Source organism: Hemibagrus wyckioides, linkage group LG02 (assembly GCF_019097595.1).
Source record: "Hemibagrus wyckioides isolate EC202008001 linkage group LG02, SWU_Hwy_1.0, whole genome shotgun sequence".
Taxonomy (NCBI): domain Eukaryota; kingdom Metazoa; phylum Chordata; class Actinopteri; order Siluriformes; family Bagridae; genus Hemibagrus; species Hemibagrus wyckioides.
In genome coordinates, this window is record NC_080711.1 from 20,933,496 (window position 1) to 20,958,890 (window position 25,395).

The 25,395-nt window shown below is 35.6% G+C and overlaps 6 gene segments (V, D, J or C); all 6 read left to right on the plus strand.

Annotated features, from left to right (window-relative positions):
• The first annotated feature begins 8,616 nt into the window (after nt 1-8,616).
• On the plus strand, nt 8,617-9,832 carry LOC131364174 (Ig heavy chain V region 5A-like). The segment is given in 3 exon segments: nt 8,617-8,728; nt 8,822-9,113; nt 9,805-9,832. Coding segments are annotated over 3 exon segments (420 nt in total).
• Nucleotides 9,833-9,943: 111 nt separating this feature from the next.
• On the plus strand, nt 9,944-11,226 carry LOC131364181 (Ig heavy chain V region 914-like). The segment is given in 3 exon segments: nt 9,944-9,986; nt 10,096-10,425; nt 11,111-11,226. Coding segments are annotated over 3 exon segments (489 nt in total).
• An 833-nt stretch (nt 11,227-12,059) lies between these two features.
• Nucleotides 12,060-12,567, plus strand: LOC131364189 (immunoglobulin heavy variable 1-69-2-like). The segment is given in 2 exon segments: nt 12,060-12,111; nt 12,203-12,567. Coding segments are annotated over 2 exon segments (417 nt in total).
• A 4,276-nt stretch (nt 12,568-16,843) lies between these two features.
• On the plus strand, nt 16,844-19,332 carry LOC131364200 (immunoglobulin heavy variable 3-23-like). The segment is given in 4 exon segments: nt 16,844-16,955; nt 17,049-17,342; nt 17,631-17,741; nt 19,304-19,332. Coding segments are annotated over 4 exon segments (534 nt in total).
• A 966-nt stretch (nt 19,333-20,298) lies between these two features.
• LOC131364210 (Ig heavy chain V region 914-like) lies at nt 20,299-20,863 on the plus strand. The segment is given in 2 exon segments: nt 20,299-20,374; nt 20,496-20,863. Coding segments are annotated over 2 exon segments (411 nt in total).
• A 915-nt stretch (nt 20,864-21,778) lies between these two features.
• Nucleotides 21,779-24,427, plus strand: LOC131342432 (Ig heavy chain V region 914-like). The segment is given in 2 exon segments: nt 21,779-21,821; nt 24,029-24,427. Coding segments are annotated over 2 exon segments (396 nt in total).
• The last annotated feature ends 968 nt before the right edge of the window (nt 24,428-25,395 follow it).

Consider the following 25,395-nt stretch of genomic DNA (forward strand, 5'->3'; position numbering starts at 1 on the left):
TCAGTTGTCCACTACATATTGTTACTGTTGGGCCAGTTACAATTAATGTTCATCTACATGGAGTGACTAAAAAGAAATTAGAGAAATTGGAGAACATGGAGAAAACTCAAGACTGGTTAAGTATAGAATCATCTTACTGTGAGTGGAACACTTTCAGGCATAACCACTATTAAATCATGTATTGGAATTGATAAAATGGTGAAAAATTCTTGAAAATAACTCCAGTTTATGTGGAGGCAAGAAATCACATTTCAAAAATTCATTTTCAAAATACATTTGAAGAATCATTGTCTTCTTTCTTGTACTCCTTATAGATACCTGTTGTTTGAAAGATTTCTGAAGAGAGTATCCCTCAAGCCTTCTCAAGTCCCTGTGTGGCATGTATTGTACATGTTATGGACAATGAGAGCTGTTTTTGTTTTGATGTTTTGTTTTGTTTGCTTTCTATCATGGTTTTGATATAAAAACTTTTTATTTTGCAATTTACCCTTTTCTATTAAAGTTTTGAAAAAAAAAAAAACATTTGTTTCTATCATTTGTGTTGTACTGTATTCTAATAAGGAAATAAAGAATTTGCTCTAATCTCAGTTAATCAGTTTCTTATTCTTGCTTGACTACATGCTGGACTATTACAATGCACTGTTTTCTCAGCCATTACCTATACCTATTTTACTTTTGTCAGATTCATTAGTGTGTATATGCATTTAGTTACTGTGACATCACTAAATAGGTGTGGCCTGATCAACAACATGCCAGGAAGTGTCAGTCTGGAGATCACTGCAGTCTTTAAAAAAAACATGCGTTGGTGTAATGACAAAAGTTAACTAAATTTCTTTTTAAAATTACAGAGTTTGAATGTAGAAATAGACATACAACACATACACATACAAATGAGTTTTACTGTAAAATGAAGGCGGGAAATGTTAAAATGTTATTATGGGCATAAACATTTAATATAATAAGCTACCTGTTTAATTACAATTTATTATTGTAATTTTACGTAAATTGCTATGTAATTTAAGATAACAGAAAAAATACAGTTAAAATAATACAGTATTTTTTGTAAAAAAAAAAAAAGAGAATTACTGTATTTTTTCATTAATGGTATAATCCGTAAAATTGTAGTCAATTTGTTAATTTAAAGATAATATTGGTCATTTTACTGGTTTTTGAACATAATTTTAAATAACGGGAAACTATTGTAAAAAAATTAGAGTTATTTTCTGTAAAATTAGGATTATTTTTTTTTTTTTCAGTGTAAGCTTTTTGAAACTAATTCAAACTTTAAACCAAGATAATTAAACTCTGTGACAATTTCTATCTTTTCTCCATTTATAGAGATCTACATATCTACAATACTTGATATCTTCATGAAGGTTATGTTTAGTGGTAAGTACATTTTACTTCATACTCCTAAGTGAGTTGTACTTGTTATTCCAGCAGAAATATTTACTTAAAAAGTGCTAGTGCACATCGCTATGAGGATTTTTTCAAGTAAACCCTAAAAGGTTTTTGTTAAGTGTATGAACAGGGTACTGTGATTAGTAATTAGTAATTAGTAATGCTCTAAATTCCCCAGTCTACCTTATCCCACTGATTCTTAAGATGTTTTATAAACATAATTAACATGATTTGTAGGTTTATTATTATTTATATATTGTATTTGACTTTAAAACTTTTGCTCATTATTGAAGACAATATGAAATATGTTCAAATTTGAGATAAATGTATACTATAGATGTATATTCTCTCCTGTGGGTTGGACATTTAAAATATCCATATTTTTTAACCTATAATACAAGATCAAGTTCATTTCTGGCTATTACTCATTTGCTGGATTGAACGGTTGCCACACAAGAATACAAAAACGACAGAAAATCATCCTAGGCCAAAAATGAAAATGAAAGGTGCAGTCGTATATGAAATATGATTGTACAATGGGATTTGACTATTGTTTACCAGCTCTTCTGTGTGGAATTAAGTTACATTAAACGTGCAGCTATCTTTTTGGGAAGCTGAGCTCACTCTTGTTGTTTGAAATACACAATATTGCCAAAAGTTTTGGGACACCCCTTCAAACGATTGCGTTTAGGTGTTGTTTTTTAGTGGTTGGGCTCAGGCCTCTGAGAAATCTCACAGCTAAAATAATTAAGGAGATAAATCCTGTTGTAATTAAAACCAAGCTGTTAAGAGAAAAACTAAAAACAGCGGGAGTTACAACATGATTTCATGAGGGTCGACCATATACTGCATATAAAACCTCCGCTGGTTCCCAACAGAACGTCGACCCTTCCAACATGGCGGAGGAATTGACGTGTCTGTATACAAATCACAGCGGCGCCCTCTACTGCCTCCTGATATAAGTGAATATGACAAGCTGTTATAACAGGAAAGTGTATTTATTAACCATTTATTATCAGATTTAATTGAAACATAATCATCATGCATTATAACCTTAATTAATGCTTAAATAAAATATTAAGAATATAACACGCCATGTTGATGTTTTTTGAAAGTCCCGCCCCTTTTTGTGGTTTTCATTTAAATGTCCAGAGCGCGTGCTTGCGTCATCTAGAAGGCTTTTAAAAGAGATTTCAAAAGAAAACGACGGAGACAGCGACACTGCGGATTACCTGGAGATATTTCAAGGATAAACAGCAGATTTTCTTGGAGAGAAATGATGGATTTAGGTAAGTATCTTCCCTTCCTAGGTAGATGGACAGGCCGGGGCCTGGCCTGCGCCGCCGGGATGCTCGCGCTCACCTCCTCGGGATACTGCGCGTATCGCTGGCTGAAGAGGAGCAGCGATCTTCAAGCTGCTGAACTTCAAGCTGCTCACGGTGAGAAAAGCTCACTTTTTACTTAGTCTGTGTGTTTCTAATCGCTTTAGAACTTACAAAGAGAGTGTGTGTGGAAAATGAATGACTTTCATCGGTACAGAGGACAAACAGGATCAAATCTCCTGTGTAGTTTAGCTAACAGAGCTAGCCGAAAGCTAAGGCGCTAACATTAGCCGGCGATGCTACATGGCTCATATCAATAGCATTTTAAAGTATAAAAGTGATTATTTTGTGGATTAAAACATTTCGAGGAACCACATCATGACTTTTAGACTTTTAGAAATAGTCTTGAAGTTTTAGAAAAATAATCAAGTACAGGGCGGAGTCACGAAGCCTGACATGAAGCGGAGTTACTGTTAGCACCGGGATTATTATTATTATTATTATTACTATTATTATTATTATTATTATTATTATTATTATTATTATCGTTGAAGTGTTTTATTTCTCTTCTTGGTCTCGGCATTGTTTCTTCTGATGTGTTAATAGTTAGAGTGAATGTTGTGGTAATGAGTGAGTTCCTGTTAGCGCATCATTGTAGCAGCTGTAAAGAGTCAGTCCCTCACCAACTCGCCTTTTTATTTCCCTTCCTCTTCAATAAGACTCGTTTCTCCTTACTGATCACTAATATAACACTCTGATTAAAGACATGAAGGGGATGAGAGAGTGTCTTCTTGAAATATTTTCTTTCCTACATGAATGTCAGCTTCCACTGATGAAATTTGTCATCTCCGTGACATACTGATGTGGTTAAATGTGTCAAATGTTTTCCAGGATCTGTTGTTGATGATATGGAGGAAGCCGAGACCACCGAGGTATGTGTCAGGAAAAAAGGACTAGGATTAATATATTATATACTACAATATCAAATATATTAGTTTTTCATTTTTAACTGGTGTGTGTGTGTGTGTGTGTGTATTAAGGTCACTGATCCAAGCGTCCAGCTCCTTTGCTCTGAACACGACCCTCAGATGTCAGCTGATGCCCTGGTAATTTTATATTTCTGTTATTTTTAGTGTATTCTTTAGGTGCTTTTGGTTGAAACAGCAAATTTTAATCTTTGTGCTTTATTCAGGTCACTGAGATAAATATCCAGCTCCGGAGCACCAGCCTTGACCCTCAGAAGTCGGCTGTCATTCTGGTAATTTTATATTTCAGACATTTTTCAGTGAAATGTTTCTCGACCTTTTTGTTTTTGTTTTTGTTTGGCCTTGTCACTGTCCATGCTTGTAAATCCAAATATGAAGTAATTCTCGCTGGATAATCCTCCTCTTGGGAATTTCTTTTAAAGACGACGCTTGTAGCCACTCAGAATGTTTGAGTTAGTTTACAGTAATTTACATTTAACTCTCACATGCAGTGAACTCTATGAACTCATATCTCATGATATGAACCATTTAATCAGCTTGTATCACTTTTTTATTCGTGAAGTTACAGTAGTCACAGAGGTATGTGTCAGTAAAAAGTAGTACAGATAAAATACTATGTACAACAATTTAAAATATATTAGCTGTTCATTTCTAACAGGTGTGTGTGTGTGTGTGTGCACTGTATTAATGTCACAACTTCCTTCACTTCTGAGATTTTGCACAGAAGTTATGTGTAGAATTATGTGTCAGTTGAATTGTTTCTGTTAACATAATAATGAATAATTCCTAATAGACTCCTAAGTCATTACTAATCCAAGCCTTTGTACTGGAACATTTCTGTTTGTGAAGTGAAGGCTGTTTATATTTAATTCATTTCTGAAGATGTGCTTGCATTACATGTAGTCAAACATTAGGCATATCCAGTATGATAATAAATCATATTAATGACATGTGAATTAATTATGTACAATACTTTTTATGTACAGAACCCAGCAAATACTGAGGCACCTGCTCCTCAGTGTCCTCTTCTGGAGAGCATCATTACACCATGGGGTATGTTAGAATCCACCATTTCCAAAAATGTTGCTGTAATGTGTTGCTAGTGAATGTATAACTTGGTAAAAAATGTACTGTGGATTTTCTTATTTCAGCTTGATATGAATGATTGTCTGTCTGTTTAACAGCGGTGTTTGGGTCACTGTACACTCCGGGAGAGCTGCTGGGTGAAGGAGGCTTCGGGACAGTCTGTGCAGGAGTATGTAATGCTGATGGCAAGCAGGTCATATGACTGCACATGACATCTACAGGTCATTTACACTTAGTAACAAAATGCAGGAATTGTAAAGCATTAAAAATGATCAATGTCCCTGAGGTACAATCACAGGGTTAAGCAATAACACTTGCCTGATTATTTGGGGCAAAGGAAAACGCTATGTCAGAACAGCAGAATGAAAAAACATAGTTTTTGCAGGGAACTGTTTAGTAACTGAACAATGTAATTGATATCACTGTGATTTATTTTAATGTTTAATCTTCACCAAATGCTGAAAATTGGTCTAATTTTTCCCAGAATAGGAGTATGAGGCTAAGCAAGTCTGAAGCCTTATTCCCCAATGAAATAGTTTCATTTTATTTCTGATCATAACTGTGTACAAATTATGAATTGTATATGCTCTGTTCATGTTTTACAATAAGAATGTTCATGTGTTTTATATCTGAACAGGTTGCACTCAAATATGTGGGGAAAACTCCAGACGATAGATTCATCACCATTGTAAGTAAACTTCTACTTCTGAGATTCTGCAGAGAAGACATAGGGTCCAAATAACAACCACCTGATAGATCAAATGATGTGTCCATTTACTCAGTCCTACTAAAATAATCCTAAACAATTTACCTTCAAATTAGAGTTCACATTTAGATTGTATTCCCTATCATCCATAATCGATATCTGAATCATTACCAGTTCAACCCTTCGTATTGTATCATGTCTGATCCAGTAGTTTAGAAGAATTCACTCCAGTCCAGGGCTAACTAGTAAACAGTAGTGGCAGAAACACTGCTTAGATTCATGATACTGCGTTATTTACATGAGTCTCTGATTTACAGAATTATATTCCTTACTAAATCCATTTCAGATGCTACGAATCTGACACGACAGAAAGGCATTACAGAGGGTGATCAAGCTGATCCGGAAAATCCCAGGGACAGATCTCCCCTCACTGCATGACATCTACAATAAAAGGAAATGGGCTTGAAACATCATCAAGGACACCACCCATCCCATCCACAATTTCCTCACCTTAATGAAGTCTAGCAAGCGGTACCGGAGCACTGCGGCCAGAACATCCAGACTCCAGAACAGTTTATATCACCAGACCATTAGATTGATAAATAGTCCAAACCCACTGCCACTTCCACCTGTATCATCAGGGTCAGTTCAGTCTGTTCAGTGGCACTCTGCACTTTACCTGCTGAACCATCATGCACTCATAACGGATAATCATGGACAATTTAAACACTAGACTTTACACGGACACTTTATCACCACAAAGTAAGAATTTCATTGTACCAGTACATATGACAATAAAGCTCTTGAATTGAATTGATTAGTATCGTCATCTGTAACATTACAATCAATAGAATGAATTAAATGAGACGTAATTACAAGAACACAGTTTAGTTTAGTAAAATTTCCCTGGTGACAATGCTGTATGTTCTCTTTAATAAAAGTGAAAAAATGTAATGTAGGGGCCTTTGGGGGGAAAAAATTAGTATGCTTTCTAGTTAAGGTACAGAAAAATCATTTGTGTTTAGAAAAACAGTGCCTGCAGAAGGTGCCTTAAAAAATCTGAGCAAATTGGATCTTTTATATTAAGCATTCCCATGTGGAATGAAAAAGTATTCAACAAAACATTCTGAGGTTATTCATTCATTCATTTATTAAATAAAATACTTTGTGCTTATTAATAATTAATATCCATTATTAAAGTGACGCAAATGACTAAGTTACAAGAACTCTCAACTCTTGCTTGCATGTACACCAGTTATTAAACACAGCCACTAAGCTGAACTGATGAACTGTAAAAATGTGACAGCGTTTTCATCCTCAGCTCCTCCAAAACCAGCCTGTGGATGTCCAAAATACAGACCTGAGTCTGTTGGTTAAAAGGATGTGCAAAGGATGTCTTTTTGTTCTGCAGCATTCAGACTCTCTAAAGACCAAGTGATACCATTTCTGATCACCCATTATATCTGTACTTTTATACTGTAAGTTTGGCTTCAACAATGTTCATTTTCTGGTTCTCTAAATGACTAAATAAATTGCAGCTAAATTTCTCCATCTGCAGGCTTTATGTGTTCAGGAGTCCACAAGAGAACAAATGTCTGTGCTCTCATCAATAGAGAACCAAAACTACTGGAATTAGAGGTGTAAGGATATATATATATATACTGTAAATAAAAATATTGCTTAATCCACTTAATCCATTGCTTAAATATAATTGCTTAATATCATGAGACAATAATCATGATAATGTATTCAGTCACTCGTTCATCTTTTAGGAAGTGTGTTATTCGGGTCAGAGCGCTGGATCCAGAGTCCATTTCAGGAACACTGAGTGTACAGCCTGGACATGTTACACATGCCCTTTTAAACTGTGATTTATATGCTTTATTTATATGTTTCTTATATAGCTGTAGTTTTTGTTCTTAGCATTGCACTAGTAACTTCTGGTCAGTTATCACATTACCCTGTGTATACTGACTATATGTAAGATATACAGTGTGCAGTCTACAACCTGTCTTTATGTTACTGTCTCTATTTCTGCTGAATATCTATCTATCTATCTATCTATCTATCTATCTATCTATCTATCTATCTATCTATCTATCTATCTATCTATCTATCTATCTATCTATCTATCTATCTATCTATCTATCTATCTATCTATCACACCTAGGGGCAATTTAGTCACCTGTTTGATTCCTGATTCAATTTCTTGAAGAAGATCATTTTAAACTTTTGAATAAGAAAGAAGAAGAAGTACAGAGAATAGTTTCACTGTTGAGTTGTTGATAGATATTAGATTTTACATTTTCACAAGATCTGCAGGTGGCGCTAGAGCTTAACAAATATACTGTTACATTGTAGGTTTTTTTAAAGTGGTCATAAGTAGGTTGTAGGTGTTTTTTAAAGTGTTCTGTCAGACAATGAAAACTGAGACTCTTATAGTCTAATTCCCAAAGAGGACCAAAAAGGGAAATAATAACATTCACAGAAAAATTGTCAACTTCTAATCAGTGATTATTAAATACATACATTTCACAGAAGTTCCACAACATTAACTGTTAACTATAAACAAACAAAATGTTCACTGTATTCTTCTTTAATTAATAAATAAATCGTAACCGTTCACAGACTGCTGCTTTATAAGAGAAATTGTGATTATAATAATTAATGGTATTGAATATTGGAAAATAATTGTCTTCATGTTTGTAGCAGTAACTCCCTGACACAGTTCAGCCAAAGTATGCAGAACTACACAATGTCATTTTTTCTTTCTACTTCACACAATTAATCACCTTGACAAATTAGAATGTGTGATCATGTGTAATGCTCTCACACTTTCTCAAATATTGTTTAAATTAAAAATGTGAGAAGTGTGAGGGCATTTTTTCATGACTTCAGAGAGGTAGATTTTTTTCTATTACCATAATCCCAGTATCATCAATCATAGAAAATAGTTGTCAAAGTTGTCAAATCCGTGATGTCTGTTTCTACATATGATCCACTTATCCTCCATCAGATGAATCTCCTCCTCATGATTTAAATACATTCAGATACATTCTCCTCCCATCATCAGCAGATAAGCAAATCCAAGCATCAGAGCTGGATCTCACTCTATTTATATGATGTGATGGTGTCTGTTAAACTTTGGAGAACAGAGAAGACTCCAGTACAAACAACACACACCATGTTCTCTACATCTCTACTGCTCCTGCTGGCAGCTGCTTCTTGTGAGTGCTTTATCAAATTCATTCATTTACGAGATGAAGAATAAAGGTGCAGCAGATATTGTGTGAGATATCACCATGTGTTTTCCTCCACAGATGTACATGGTGAGGAACTGACTCAGCCTGCTTCCATGACAGTCCAGCCAGGCCAGAGTCTCTCCATCCACTGCAAGGTTTCATATTCAGTTACGAGCTATGCTACAGCTTGGATCCGACAACCTGCAGGAAAAGCTCTGGAGTGGATTGGAATCATCTATACTGGTGGGGGTACAGATTACAGTGACATACTGAAAAATAAGTTCAGCATCTCCAGAGACACTTCTACTAACACAATAACAATTGGAGGACAGAACATGCAGACTGAAGACACAGCTGTGTATTACTGCGCTCGTCACACACAGTGAGACAGAATAGTGGATTCCTCTTACAAAAACCTTATGAGACATGTTACACACATCCTCTCAATGCAACTAATAAATCATCTCAGTCACACATTCACTTTCTTCTATTGTAATAAAGTTGTAATAGTTTGCAGTGTTTTAAAACACAGTCACACAAAGTTATTTTTAAATAAAAAATAAAATATTAATGAAAGAGTTTATTATCAAACTTTTTTCAAAGAGTTTATAAAACTTTATTATCAGTTTATTCTGAACTATTATTAATCCCTTCATTTACAGGATTTTTAACCAACAGTTGAATCAGTGTTTACTGAGTGGATTCAGGAATAATACAGCATGTTTCCAGCAGTGTGTTGTGTTTAACACACAGTCTGTTCTCACAGTGTGAGGTGCAATAATTGAAACAACTGAAGGAGGCAGCAGAGTTTAACAAATAAAGTGAAAAAAGTGAATCCACAAACTGTATTCTGTATGAGACTCATTCACTATCATTCATTATCAGACAAACATCTGATTATTTTTCACAAATTAGGATTATTGAAATGAAAGCAAAATGATAATTAAATGGTGATAAAATTTTCTTTCCTTTGCAAGTGGGCTCAAAATATATTCTGGTTACATTTGTTAAATCATTTACTTGTTCTTTTGTTTACACAATTTGCTGAAAAATCTTTAAAGAAATTATGAAGACTGCCATAATAACTAGGAAAAAATACATAACCCATTCTGCATGCAAATTTCCCAGTTCCCAGGCAGATATAAATACACTGCATGTACATGGCAGCCTCTGTGTTTAGTTGCGTACAGCAGAGGAATCATGAGCTGGTCTTTTCTTCTTCTTTTGATATCCTTTGTTCCTTGTGAGTAAACATGTCTCTCACATCGTACTCAGATAAATATAGATATTAAATATAAATATAGATATGATAAATATTTCAGTCTGTGTTGAGTCCACTCTCCTCTTTTCAGATGTGTGTTGCATCAGTCTGACCTCGTCTCCTGATGAGGTTAAATCTCCCGGAGCCTCCGTGAAGTTGTCCTGTCAGATTTCTGGCTATGCCCTCACTGACTATGGAACAGTCTGGATCAAGCAAGCTCCAGGAAAAGCCTTCGAGTGGATCGGGATCATATGGGGTGGTGGAAGCATAGACTATGGAGCTTCCTTTAAAACTCGTTTCAGCATCTCCAGAGACACAAGCAACAATGTGCTTTACTTACATATCAGCAGCCTGGTGTCAGAGGACACGGCTGTTTACTACTGTGCAAAGACAGACACAGCTGTACAGCTCAGTGCTAGAGGTGTACAAAAACATCATCATCAATAAAAATGCAAGGATGATCAAATTAATAAGTAATACATTATTCTCTTTAATATTATTATTAATTTTATATAATTAATGTTTCTATACCTCTAGAAGTCAACACTGCAATATATTATACACACCTAACATTTTTTCTTTATTTTATTTTATTTTGTGCTTAATATAAAGATGTATGGAAATAATATTTGGTGTCTCATGAATTATTACATTGGCAAGATTAACTAAACTAAGCAACACGTCATGTCAGTTTTCATCCACTCCAAAACCTAATAAATAAAAATATACAAATACATTTTTATAAAATTAAAAGAGTCACACACCACTTGACACATTTCCCTCAGTAATTACACTGATTAGTGCATCTTTATCTTGAGTCTCAGGATTTATTGCCTCTATAGTGGTCATGGACACGCCCTATTCAAATAGATTCAGGTATAAACAGCATGTTCGTGGATGGTCTGGTCATCAGTGTGCTCTTTGATAACACTTATACATTTTAAAATTGTGTGTATGCGAACTGTGAGAATGATTTTAGGATACTGTATTTTATTTGCGCTAATATCATGTACGTTTCACATGATCCTCACTAGGAAATTTAAATATTTCTCAGTACTGTTTCTCTCAGCAATATAACATTTAATTCATAACTCCCTTCTTTTCAGATTCTTATGGACAGTCCCTGACCTCATCTGCTTCTGTGGTGAAGAAACCAGGAGAATCGGTCACTCTGTCCTGCACCATGTCTGGACTCTCCCTTAGCTGGCTGCACTGGATCTGACAGAAACCAGGACAAGGACTGGAATGGATCGGGTACATTGACAGTGGCACTGGCACTGGCACTACATTCGCTCAGTCACTGCAGGGCCAGTTCTCCATCACTAAAGACACCAGTAAAAACATGCTGTACCTAGAAGTGAAGAGTCTGAAAGCTGAAGACACGGCAGTTTATTACTGTGCACGAGACTCACACTGACACAACAGACTCCAGAGCTGTACAAAAACTTACACAAGCACGTCCTCATGAGCTGTAAATATTCCCTCAGCAGGAAGCTGCACCCCAGAGACATTTATTATAAAGAACATCATCCATTCACACTCAGCACTCAGATCTTCCTCTTTATTCCAATCTTTTTTAGCAGTTATTAATATTAATAATGCCCATGTTATGTATCACATTTACATTATGATGTCTTTACTTATTTGACTCGAGGCAAATCAGCTCTAGGACAATGATTCTGATGACTAGTTGTGACTATATACTGTACTATTCATGCTTTTACTCTTACTTACTTATTTGTGATGCCAGCTGCAGGAACACTACATGTAAATGGTTAATTCCTGAATTTAGAAACACAGAGTCTGTTTAGCAGCACAGAATCTGACGAGAGATTAAACGGAATGTACATGTTTTCTGCAGCATCATTACTACAAACTCCTAAATATAAAAGTCATCTGTAGGGGGCAGCAGCACATTTGTTTTCAAGAAGGATTTATGAAACTATGAAATCTAACAGCTGAAGGATGTTTATGCAAATTCATCCTGCTATATAAAAAATCAGCCTCTTGCTCACCAGACGTTTGTGTCACACGACTGAATCAAAGAGCTTGATGATGGAGCTGAGGGTCACTCAATACTACATCTTTGTTATAATGTTAACCAGAGGTACCTGAGACTTCTTTACTGTATATTTCTTCCCTCAGAATATCTTTCCTGTGTTGATGATGATCTTTGATTGTTATGTTTTATCTGCTAGGTGTCAGCAGTGATGAGATCAGACTGGACCAGTCTCCTGCTGTGGTAAAGAGACCTGGAGAAACTGTGAAGATCTCTTGTAAGATACATGGCTTTGATATGACTGAGTACTACATGCACTGGATATGACAGAAACCAGGGGAAGCTCTGGAATGGCTTGGCCGGATGAATGCTGGTAATAATCAAGCAATATATGCAGAGTCTGTGAAGAACCAGCTCACCTTAACAGAAGACGTCTCAACAAGCACACAGTACTTAGAGGCCAAGAGTCTGAGGACAGAGGACACTGCAGTTTATTACTGCGCCCGAAGAGCCACAGTGACTGGAGCTGAGGAAGCAGCTGTACTAAAACCAGACACACATTAAAACTGAACTAACTGAAGTTTGTTTGTAATTCATACACTGATGAAAACAGTCTGCATCTATTTCCTGCTCTAATTATCCATAGATGTATCTGGATATAACCCTAAAATGGGTGTGGCTTAATGTAGAATTTTTTTCTCACTTCTACTGAACTAAAACGTTCTTTTCTTTAGAATTCAAAACACATGACCTAGAACCTTCTCAGCTACTTCTCTCTGGATGCACCAGTTAAAGATCCTTTCAGGTCGTTGTGTCAACCTTCTCTTTTTCTGTGTTTTAGAATGGTTCAGTGTCATTTATTGTGATGGGGATATTTATCAGAATCATTCATTTAAAGACAAGTTTGTCATCTCTCGAGACACTGTGACCTTATGGGGACAGAACATGCAGACTGAAGACACAGCTGTGTATTACTGCACTCGTTACACACAGAGACACGACAAGCTGCAGTGCTGCACAAAAACCTCATCACTATTCACTTCTTTAATTAAATAAAAACTACATTTTACCTAGTAACTAATCCCCACATTACAAAGCCTAATGCTTAAATGCTTATTTAACCAATAACTAATACAAAAGTTTACTCACTGTAAAAAATAAAATGTTGAGAAAAAATTAAAAAACAAGGCAACTTGCTGCAGTAAGACCTTTGAGTTGTCTTAACAACTATTTTATAGTTCTACTGAGTAACAATACTTTGTTTAGCCAACCTAAATTTCTTTTCTCATGCAATGTTGATTGTCTTATTTTGCTAATAAAGACATTTTTGTCGCAGCGACTGAAACAACAATTACTGTTCTTGAGTCAATTTATTTATTTCGCTGTTTACTGGATGAAATTTTTTCAAAAAAATAAGGTATTACTAGTTGGCATATTATCCTTTTAAAAATTATTTTAAGTCTACTTACAAATGACAAACATGAACTTATTACTTATTTCAGTTGGAAGCAACAAATAAACAACCTTTTTTTTTATCATGCAACGAGTACACAATCAGGGTATCTGCAGGTTTCTAAGAGTTAGATTTAAGACATTTTAAGACCTTTTTAATACCATGCAGTATGAAAGACGAATAAAGTAGAAATAAAATAAAACATCACACAATAAAGCCAATTACCTTAACACACAGTTTATTGATATACAGAAAGAGTAAAACAAAAATAAATTGCAAAACATTGCCTTTATACTGACTAATCATTGACTGCCTGAGCCTATAAAGATTTTAAACAAACACTGCACAGCAGTAACATGAGGCATGTACACTGAACGTCATTAACCTGAACATTTGGTTTTTACTGCATTGATCTCAGTTCTTTGCCCTTTGTCTCCAACTCTGTCTCAATTTGCTGTAATTCACTTGTTTTTTCTTTATATCTCTTCCTCAGTGTGTTTACAATTAGCACACAATTAGCAATTAACACACAATTAGCTGTGTGCCAAACTGCTCATGATGCTCCAGTTGCAGGAGTTCTAAAAACCTCCAATTGAAATTTGGTCCTCACAGATCTGTTTATAACAAACAATTCAATCATATTAACAGTAATTAAATTTTCTGTAATTAATACTGAGTATATATTACATACTGTGATCTTATCTCATTACCTGTTCTTGGAAGAAGAGTGCAGGCTACCTCTCCTGAACCTCTACAACTATTGGCTGCTCTTGGACCATTTCTTTTCTTCTAAGGGAAAAGTTAGTTTCTCTGCATGACAGATGATTTTTAAGGTGAATGAAAAACCTTTTCTCAGTACAAATCTTTCGGAATTCACATTCTCTCGGTGTCAGTGTTGTGGTGTGATTTAGAAACTCTAAGTGGGATCTTAAAGAACCTGCAGTATTAAAGGCACAAACACACTCTGTATAAAGGCAAGGCCAGTTGGAAAGATGCAGCTGATAGTGCTTCAGAAGAACATCTTCGCTTGAAGTGCTGAATTTGCAGTTTTTACACTGCATTAAGTCTTTAGATCATTCTGCAAAATAGAAAATAATCAGTTAATCTAATATTGTTAAATCACAACCTTATATTAATTAAAATTATTACAAAAATATAGTTAAAAATCCATGCATTTAAAAGCTTAGATCATTTTTCAAGTTCATGCCCCGATATTTTAAATGATACATGAACCTTTACAGACCAAACATGTACATGGGAGCAGACAATGACAAAGAAATGTCTGTTAAAGTTTTTTTTTAAGAATAAATAAATATATATAAATAAATATATATATATATATATATATATATATATATATATATATATATATATATATATATATATATATATATAACTAACAATTAAAGACTTGATTTGCTTAAAGGAAACTATCTAAAATATCCACCTTTCAAATATATACCTTTCATGAGCTAATCCATGTCTAACCAGTGACTAAGTATCAAAAATGTTTGGCTTCAAGTCGTTTTAGTATTTACATCCAACGTTTTTAACTTTAAACGGTAAAGAAACGCTGTTTCAGTGATATTTTTCACTGCACCGTCATATGAGTTTGGACTTAAAAACCAGAGGCGGCTGGTCAATAGGGGGCGCCGGGGCACCGCCCCCTTAAAGTTAGCCAGAGAAGAATGCTGCTTTAACACAATAACAATAATTATATATTTTAATAACGAAATAAAATCAGTTAGTCGTACTATTCCACTGTTAGTCATATTATTAATAATTTAAAATAAAAAAATCAAACTGTATTTCGTTCGTGTGTGTGTGTGTGTGTGTGTGTGTGCGCACGCGCACGGCACCGGACACACGAGTGTGTAAGTAGGTTTCAAACTTTTGAAAAGGCTGAGCTCTGATTGTCATGTTTCATATTGTCCCCGCCCACTTTTGTTGTTAGCGAATCAATATTGTTTTTATATATTTGGCCTCATGTGATTGGACCATTCTCAACGAGTCTCATTACCGCTCAACAGATATTGACAGTACTAACGAGGCAGGTACTGAGTAACGTGGAAGCAGGCGAGAAAAAAATTCGGTTATATCTTTACACAAGACTCTCGGATGAAGAAAAGAAAAGAATCACGCAGGTTGGACCACATCGACTCAATTTGTAAATTCAGCAGCAGTCAGATGTTCACGGTCGAGCTTACACACTGTCAATGGAAAAGAGACTAGTGATTGAGATGACTGACTTTTAACCAGAAGGTCATTGAGAAATTTGCAAGCCAGAAAGAAAGAAAAGCAAAGTTTATGAATACTGTCTGGACATCTCATTCAAACTTTCATCTAAGTCTATTGGAATAATTTGCAGCATTTTAAAACACACTCACACAAAGTCATTTTTAAATAAAAACAGAAAACATTATTTAAAAAGTGTTCATTTTGAACCATTATTAATCCCATCATAACCAATATTTGAAATCAGTGTTTAATGAGTGTATTGGGAAATATCTGAAGGAGGCAGCAGAGCTCAACAAATTAAGTAGAAAAAAGGTGAATCCACAAACTGCATTCTGTATTCAGTATCACTCATTATCACACAAATATCTGTTTGCATAATTTATGATCTGGGTTGTTAAACACAGGTTGGACAAATGAAAACACTATCATTTATGTGACTACATCATCCTTTGGTTGTGAGGTTTCTCAGTAACATGACAAGATGTGTTTCATAATGCTGTTATAACACAAGTTTCCACATTAAACATAACTATTAATGAATAAAAATAAAAATTTCTTGTTCTTATTTTGCAAACAGGTCTTTTGTGCCTCTAGAGGGCAGTCTGTACAAACTCAACCATCTCAATGTGTTTCCATCTGTACATTTGGGCAATCTCTCTTTTCACATTCTGTTATGACTCCAGCATATGACACTCAGATTAAACTCAATTACATAAAGTCTCTTACTGACTTGTTTTGTATTGATCAGTAAATAAGGTTCTTAGTTATAGAAACACTGATTTCTGTGGAAAATTCATATGAAGTCAAACAAGCGAGACAATCGATTGTCTAATTTTATACAAATAAACACTTCATAAACTTTTAATTAATTTATAGCTTACACATGTCAATTTTCATAATCCCAGGATCCTCAAGCATACAGTACATAATAATTCTTATGATATATTTAATATTTATTCCTTGTTGCCTATTTCACTGAGACTTTGAGAGGAAATTAAAGTATTTGATGAAGCTTCTATTCCATTATAATCTCACATATCCTCCATCAGATGAATCTCCTCCTCATGATTTAAATACATTTCAGATACATTCTCCTCCCATCATCAGCAGATAAACAAATCCAAGCGTCAGAGCTGGATCTCACTCTATTTATATGATGTGATGGTGTCTGTTAAACTTTGGAGAACAGAGAAGACTCCAGTACAAACAACACACACCATGTTCTCTACATCTCTACTGCTCCTGCTGGCAGCTGCTTCTTGTGAGTGCTTTATCAAATTCATTCATTTACTAGATGAAGAATAAAGCTGCAGCATATATTGTGTGAGATATCACCATGTGTTTTCCTCCACAGATGTACATGGTGAGGAACTGACTCAGCCTGCTTCCATGACAGTCCAGCCAGGCCAGAGTCTCTCCATCCACTGCAAGGTTTCATATTCAGTTACAAGCTATGCTACAGCTTGGATCCGACAACCTGCAGGAAAAGCTCTGGAGTGGGTCTCACTTATGGGTTATAGTGGTAACACTTACTACAGTGAGAAACTGAAAAGCAGGTTTCAGGTTTCCAGAGACACGTCCAGCAACACAGTGACATTAACAGGACAGAACATGCAGACTGAAGACACAGCTGTGTATTACTGCGCTCGTGATCCACAGTGAGACAGATAAACAACATCCCTGTACAAAAACTCCTCATCCAGTGTTCATTACAATAGAATGTCCACAATACTGATCTATCCAATTCTCACAAATAATAATAATAATAATAATAATAATAATAAGTAGAAGAAAAAGAAATCACACAGATGAGATCAAAGAGTTTTAAATTAATACATTTTTTAAAAATATTTATATTGCTTTAACATTTCCACTCAGCTCCCCTAAAAATTCTGCAATTCTCCATAAACTATAGACAAATTGGTGATCTTCTCAGTCCCCTTCAAATTTCATATGGAAACTCCGGCAGTCTTGGGCTCCTCCCCGTCTTTCAGCACGTTCTTCAATCCGCAGACTGCGGCATCACAGAGTGAGGATCAGAGGACAAGTGTGTGTGTGTGTGTGAGAGAGAGAGAGAGAGAGAGAGAGAGAGAGAGAGAGAGATCAGGAAGACTCATATTTGGCTTGTTCAATACTCAAAGTTGATACTTAATACTCAAAGACACATCTATGCAATACAGTGGAATACTGCAATTAGTTTACCATTCTACTCTGTTAGTCAAACCTTTATTTTATTTTACTTTTTTATTTATTTTTTACTATTATACTATCATTGGGGGCTGAGCCCCCCTAAAATGGAAATCCTAGAATTGCCCCTGAACATTGCTGTAAATAATAAGCATTTTTATAATCAAATCAACAGTCTCCTGCGGTGGTAAAGAGACCTGGATCTCTTGTAAGATAAGTGGATATTCAATTATTATCATTTTCATGTATTTAACCTAGATTCTGATTTATTTGAGTGAACTAGAAATAGATCAGTTTTCATTCTGACCATCACAGGAACTGTTAATTACATCACAAAACATCCATGGTTAATACAGTAATAATAAGAAAAAACTGAATTATTTTCCACATTAAATTGATATTGAGACAAAACAGTGTGTGAGTGTGATTAACAGCTGCAGAGCTGCACTCAACACAGCCTCTCTGGAATGTTTATGCAAATCTGCATCTCCTCTTGTAATATTAGAGACAACAATAAAGAGCAGGTGTATCTGCAGATGACCAGCATGAGGACAGAAAACACTGCTACACACCACAATGATACTTCCGCTTGAACATTAATGCAAAAACACATACTTACTACAATCAATACAATAAAAACAATAAATAATATTGATGACAATCCTGTCTGCAGCACAGGAGCATCATGGACAATTTGACAGTCGGTATCTGATTACAAACTGAATTGATTAGGCTCATGTTCATTTCACTTTAACGCACAGCTATCAATATCTGACATTCACTGTGAGAGGAAATCACACTTATAGCAAGGTTTTACAAATCTTCAGACAGACTGACTGTTTGTTGAATTCACTCCTTACCCAAGATTTTTACAGGAACATAACTGAACCTGTATTACACATTCATTATAAACAGTTTCATGCATGGTTTCTTAACACTGATGTTAACTGCACCGTCACTGATGTTTCTGCAAAAATGTTTAAAAATTCATTTGAACAGTTGTGCAAATTATGTTCCATTTTTCCTGACAGTCAAACTGAAAAAGTTTACTCAACCTTTGGTCTTGAACTGTATATTGTATATTTAACCTGCACACACATTAGAAATGTTTAAACATTATACTTTTCTTTAAGCTTTAAGGCCTGTGTTGGTCGCTCTTTCTTTATTCACACAACATCTACCCAACATTTTGAGGCTTAAAGGACTGAGGGTGTGTCATAAATATGAGAACATGTTCTCCTGGGATTTACATCAAAGTCATAAACTCTAACTACAGCATTGTTATGAAGCTAAGACATTACAGCTCCATTATATCAGTGTCTCATTAAACCAGGCTGCTTCATCCACACTGGTTGATCAACTACATTAAATAAATAGTAAGTAACTAATATTTTGTGAATGTGTATGTTTTTACATTTGCAGGCAATGCCTCATGTCTTCTGAAAGCCTAAACACTTACATGCAAATCAAACCCCTTTATAAATGATTAGAGGTGTTCTCAGGAGAAGTGAGGTTCTGGGTTCAGGTTCTGCTCAAACCATGTTCTTTACACTTCTACTCCTGCTGTTAACAGCTACATCTGGTAAGTGTGTGGAGAATTTTGGAGAGATGCAGATCATTGTGTACATTTTTCCTGTTGATAGATTTCACCTGAATAATTGCATGATTGTTGTTCACAGGTATTAAATGTATTGAACTGGTAAAGTCTGCAGTCATGCTGGTTAAGCCTGGAGAATCATTTTCAGTCCCCTATCAGATCAAGTGATACTTCCAGTGTCTCATTAGTGTCTCATCAGTGTCTCATTAAACCAGGCTGCTTCATCCACACAGCTTGATCAATTACATAGTAAATAAATAGTAAGTAACTAATAATTTGTGAATGTGTATGTTTTTACATATTCGGGAAATGCCTCATGTCTTCCTAAAGCCTAAACACTTACATGCAAATCAAAGCAGTTAACTGGACTGCAAAGTTATAAGTGTTTTATAGAAACTATTCACTTCATGCAGTTGTGGTAGTTTCATGTAAATGTGTGCAATACGTGTCATAATTATATAATAATTATTATACTATTAATTTTTATAATTATATAAGTATTAAAAGGATTAATAGAAAACACTGCATCCTAAAGAGTATTATAGCAGAAAATATTGATTTCAAATCTGTGAATCTGGAGACTCTATATATGCTTTGGTTCGATCAGGTGTGTATAGAGTAGGGAAAACTCCAAACTGTTGAATAAAGTGAACAGAGACAACAAGTCCTCTTCTGTGCATGTGAATAAAAGAGTATGACGCTTATGATTAAAACATAATGTGAGAAATTTGCATGTTAGTCTGAGTCTCCTCCCTTTTTCACATCAAGTCTGAAGAACAGAGACATAATAAAAAGCTCTGTGAACTGTGGAGATCCAAGATCAGTAGCCGTAGCTGGTGGAAATCCAATCACCATGAGCTCCATCTGTCTCCTGCTGTTTCTGACAGCTGTGTCCTGTAAGTGCAGTTCTCACTCACTGAAATGACTTTTCTGTTTCATTCTGCATCTCTTACAGATATGAAAAAGTATTGACTGTGTTATAAAATACAGCATTTGATCTTGTGTTGCTCTTTACAGGTGTGGATTCAGTTGAATTTACTCAGTCAGATAATATAGTGGTACGACCTGGAGAGGTGTTTACCATCTCCTGTAAATTCTCTGGGTTTTCAATATCCAGCTACTGTCCGAATTGGATTCGACAAACACCATCCAAGACTTTGGAACATATTGGATATGTGTGTAGCAGCAGCTCGAATGTAAAGGACTCACTCAAGAACAAAATCAGTTTCTCTGCAGACGTCTCCAGCAGCACAGTGTTTTTAAAGGGACAAAACTTTCAGACGGAGGACACAGCTGTGTATTACTGCACACGAGAGCCACAGTCATTCAGAGTACTGGTGCAGCTGTACAAAAACCAGGGTCATACTGTGTGGAGCTCTCTTTAGTCTGCATTTAGACATATCCTACAAATAACATTGGACAAAGACCTGACTGAATATTGAATATTGTATTTTAGACCTTTGTGTGGTTGCTTAATTTAACAGGAAATAAAATAAAATTGATGAATTTCTGTATATCCAAACACATACAGTATAGATCCTGCACAAGTGATAATAACATTCTACTTAACTCACAGTCATTCTACTAAATTTAAGTTTGTAGTTTATTTATAATAAATGGCCTGTAATAGATTCTATATTCTTATTTCTGGTATAAATAAATATGAAAACTACAGATTTTCCTTTCCTGAAGTATATTTCTCTTTTGCATGTCTCTCAACTTCAATTAAAGTTTTAGATTTTCAAGGTTTTATTCTGTTTATGGTGCAGAAGATAATCGCAGACAATCGCAGACATTTGACATCCAGTATCAGATTACATACTGATCTGACCATATAAGAGTTTATCCAGATCACTAAACATACATGTGATAAATATTCTAATTTAAAACTTTACAGTATATGCTGTATTTTGTAGAAATCTATTCCATCCTAATCACATTATATACAGTTTGAGAGCATATAATGGATGGATGCATAAACAAAAAAAGCATGAACATTGTGGGAAGAAGAGAATGTTCCATATACAAAATATTGTTCTTAGTTAGGTTTATAAAGTTTATAAGGAAGACTTGTCATCTTTATAAGAGTTTTTCTCCCAATTCTAAACCCACACATACAGTACTTCATGAGATGAATCTCCTCCTGATGATTTAAATACATTTCAGATACATTCTCCTCCCATCATCAGCAGATAAGCAAATCCAAGCATCAGAGCTGGATCTCACTCTATTTATATGATGTGATGGTGTCTGTTAAACTTTGGAGAACAGAGAAGACTCCAGTACAAACAACACACACCATGTTCTCTACATCTCTACTGCTCCTGCTGGCAGCTGCTTCTTGTGAGTGCTTTATCAAATTCATTCATTTATTAGATGAAGAATAAAGGTGCAGCAGATATTGTGTGAGATATCACCATGTGTTTTCCTCCACAGATGTACATGGTGTGGAACTGACTCAGCCTGCTTCCATGACAGTCCAGCCAGGCCAGAGTCTCTCCATCCACTGCAAGGTTTCATATTCAGTTACAAGCGATGAAACAGCTTGGATCCGACAACCTGCAGGAAAAGCTCTGGAGTGGATTGGAATCATCTATAGTGGTGGGAGTACAGCTTACAGTGACAAACTGAAAAATAAGTTCAGCATCTCCAGAGACACTTCTACTAACACAATAACAATTGGAGGACAGAACATGCAGACTGAAGACACAGCTGTGTATTACTGCGCTCGTGAACCACAGTGAGACAGAATAGTGGATTCCTCTTACAAAAACCTTATGAGACATGTTACACACATCCTCTCAATGCAACTAATAAATCATCTCAGTCACACTTTCACTTTCTTTCACTGGAATAAAATTGTAATAATTTTCAGCATTTTAAAACAGTCATACAAAGTTGCATAAAAAAGAAAACATTATTGAAAGAGTTTTCATATTACAGGATTTTTAACCAACAGTTGGAATCAGTGTTTACTGAGTAGATTCAGGAATAATACAGCATGTTTCCAGCAGTGTGTTGTGTTTAACACACAGTCTGTTCTCACAATGTGAGGTGCAATAATTGAAACAACTGAAGGAGGCAGCAGAGTTTAACAAATAAAGTGAAAAAAGTGAATCCACAAACTGTATTCTGTATGAGACTCATTCACTATCACTCATTATCAGACAAATATCTGATTATTTTTCACAAATTAGGATTATTACATATTACCTGAGATTTACACCTACTCTGTAGCATTTTTTTTGCATGTGTGAAATGTTTACAGTTTATATTTATGTGTATAGTGAGTGCAGCCGTGTGAACTCGGTTACCCAGAATTCTCCGGGCTCATTAATTTGGATTGCCTGCACCTGCCCGGAAGGATAATTAAAGGCAGCCACTTGTCACATCCCCTTGTACAGGGGTGACTTGTATCGTATGTTGATATGCATTTGTTTAAAACTGGAACTGAAAACAAAAGCTGAAAGAAAGTGAAGGAATGAAGGGGGAAGAAGATTTTAGGCATGGCCAGGAAAAGAGAAAGAAAACAAGACAAAGAATTAATTGGAAAGTTTTCAAAATTACACAAAAACACTCAAACCCTTCTCTAAAGCTTGATCTTACCTGTATATTCTGAACTGTCCTGTAACAATGACAGCATGTCCCGATGTGTTTTACTCCTTTATCACAGCATTTTGAAAATAATGACATTTTTACGAATTCAATACAACATTTTGTACTTTTAATATTAAAGTAATATTATGAAACAACCACAAAACAAATTGGTTTCTTTTATCAGTTGTGCTCAGTGTCAGTGTCTGTTTCAGGAAGGGGCTTTAGCGGGCCATGTGCTCCAAGACGAGTTACTGTGACACAACAACCCAAATTTTAACCTGTTTATGTTCAGTGATGGACAGATATAACTGTCCACGACAGCCACACTGACACAAAAGACTTCAGAAACGTATACAAGCACATCCTCCTGAGCTGTAAATATTCCCTCAGCAGGGACCTGCACCCCAGAGACATTTATTAGATATTTTAGTTCTCAGTTTCTTTTCATCTTTTCTCAAACTTAACTAACTCTCAATAGTTCTCATTCAAAAATTCTCATCCATTTTCTTATAATTATCTCTGGCTGGTGATTAAGGCTGAAGACAAAAATGAAAGCAAAATGATAATAAATGGTGATAAACTTTTCTTTCCTTTGCAAGTGGGCTCAATATATTCTGGTTACATTTGTTAAATCATTTATTTGTTCATTTGTTTACACAATTTGATGAAAAATGTTTAAAGAAATTATGTACTATAGGAAGACTGCCATAATAACTAGGAAAAAAAACATAAAATTCATGCAAATTTCCCAGTTCCCAGGCAGATATAAATACACTGCATGTACATGGCAGCCTCTGTGTTTAGTTGCGTACAGCAGAGGAATCATGAGCTGGTCTTTTCTTCTTCTTCTGATATCTTTTGTTCCTTGTGAGTAAACATGTCTCTAACATCATACTCAGCTTTTTATATGATAAATATTTCAGTCTGTGTTGAGTCCACTCTCCTCTTTTCAGATGTGTGTTGCATCAGTCTGACCTCGTCTCCTGATGAGGCTAAATCTCCCGGAGCCTCCGTGAAGTTGTCCTGTCAGATTTCTGGCTATGCCCTCACTGACTATGGAACAGTCTGGATCAAGCAAGCTCCAGGAAAAGGCTTAGAGTGGATCGGGACCATATGGGGTGGTGGAAGCATAAACTATGGAGCTTCCTTTAAAACTCGTTTCAGCATCTCCAGAGACACGAGCAACAATGTGCTTTACTTAGATATCAGCAGCCTGGTGTCAGAGGACACGGCTGTTTACTACTGTGCAAAGACAGACACAGCTGTACAGCTCAGTGCTAGAGGTGTACAAAAACATCATCAATAAAAATGCAAGGATGATCAAATTAACAAGTAATACATTATAATGGGGAAAAACCCTCTCTTTCACCAAAACTCAGTCAAACAGATGTAAAGCCTCTAGAAGTCAACACTGCAATATATTATACACACCTAACATTTTTACTGTGTTTTATTTTGTGCTTAATATAAAGATGTTATGTATCTATATGAAGATGTTATGTATGTAAATAATATTTGGTGTCTCATGGATTATTACATTGGCAAGATTAACTAAACTAAGCAACACGTCATGTCAGTTTTCATCCACTCCAAAACCTAATAAATAAAAATATATAAACACATTTTTACAAAATTAAAAGAGTCACACACCACTTGACACATTTCCCTCAGTAATTCCACTGATTAGTGCATCTTTATCTTGAGTCTCAGGATTTATTGCCTCTATACTGGTCATGGACACGCCCTATTCAAATAGATTCAGGTATAAACAGCATGTTCGTGGATGGTCTGGTCATCAGTGTGCTCTTTGATAACACTTATACATTTTAAAATTGTGTGTATGTGAACTGTGAGAATGATTTTAGGATACTGTATTTTATTTGCGCTAATATCATGTACGTTTCACATGATCCTCACTAGGAAATTTAAATATTTTCTCAATACTGTTTCTCTCAGCAATATAACATTTAATTCATAACTCCCTTCTTTTCAGATTCTTATGGACAGTCCCTGACCTCATCTGCTTCTGTGGTGAAGAAACCAGGAGAATCGGTCACTCTGTCCTGCACCGTGTCTGGACTCTCCCTTAGCTGGTTGCACTGGATCCAAAACCAGGACATGGACTGCAGTGGATCCACTGGCCCCTCGTCTAGCGTAAATGCTCCCTGGCCCATGCAGGTCGTCTAGCACGCAGACCACGCTGATGTAAACGGTTTCGAATGGTCTGACGTGACACTTGGTTGCCTCTCACCTCCCTTAAATGTGCCTGGAGTTGAGTGACATTCATCATCTGGTTTCGCAGGGCACTGTTCACAATGAA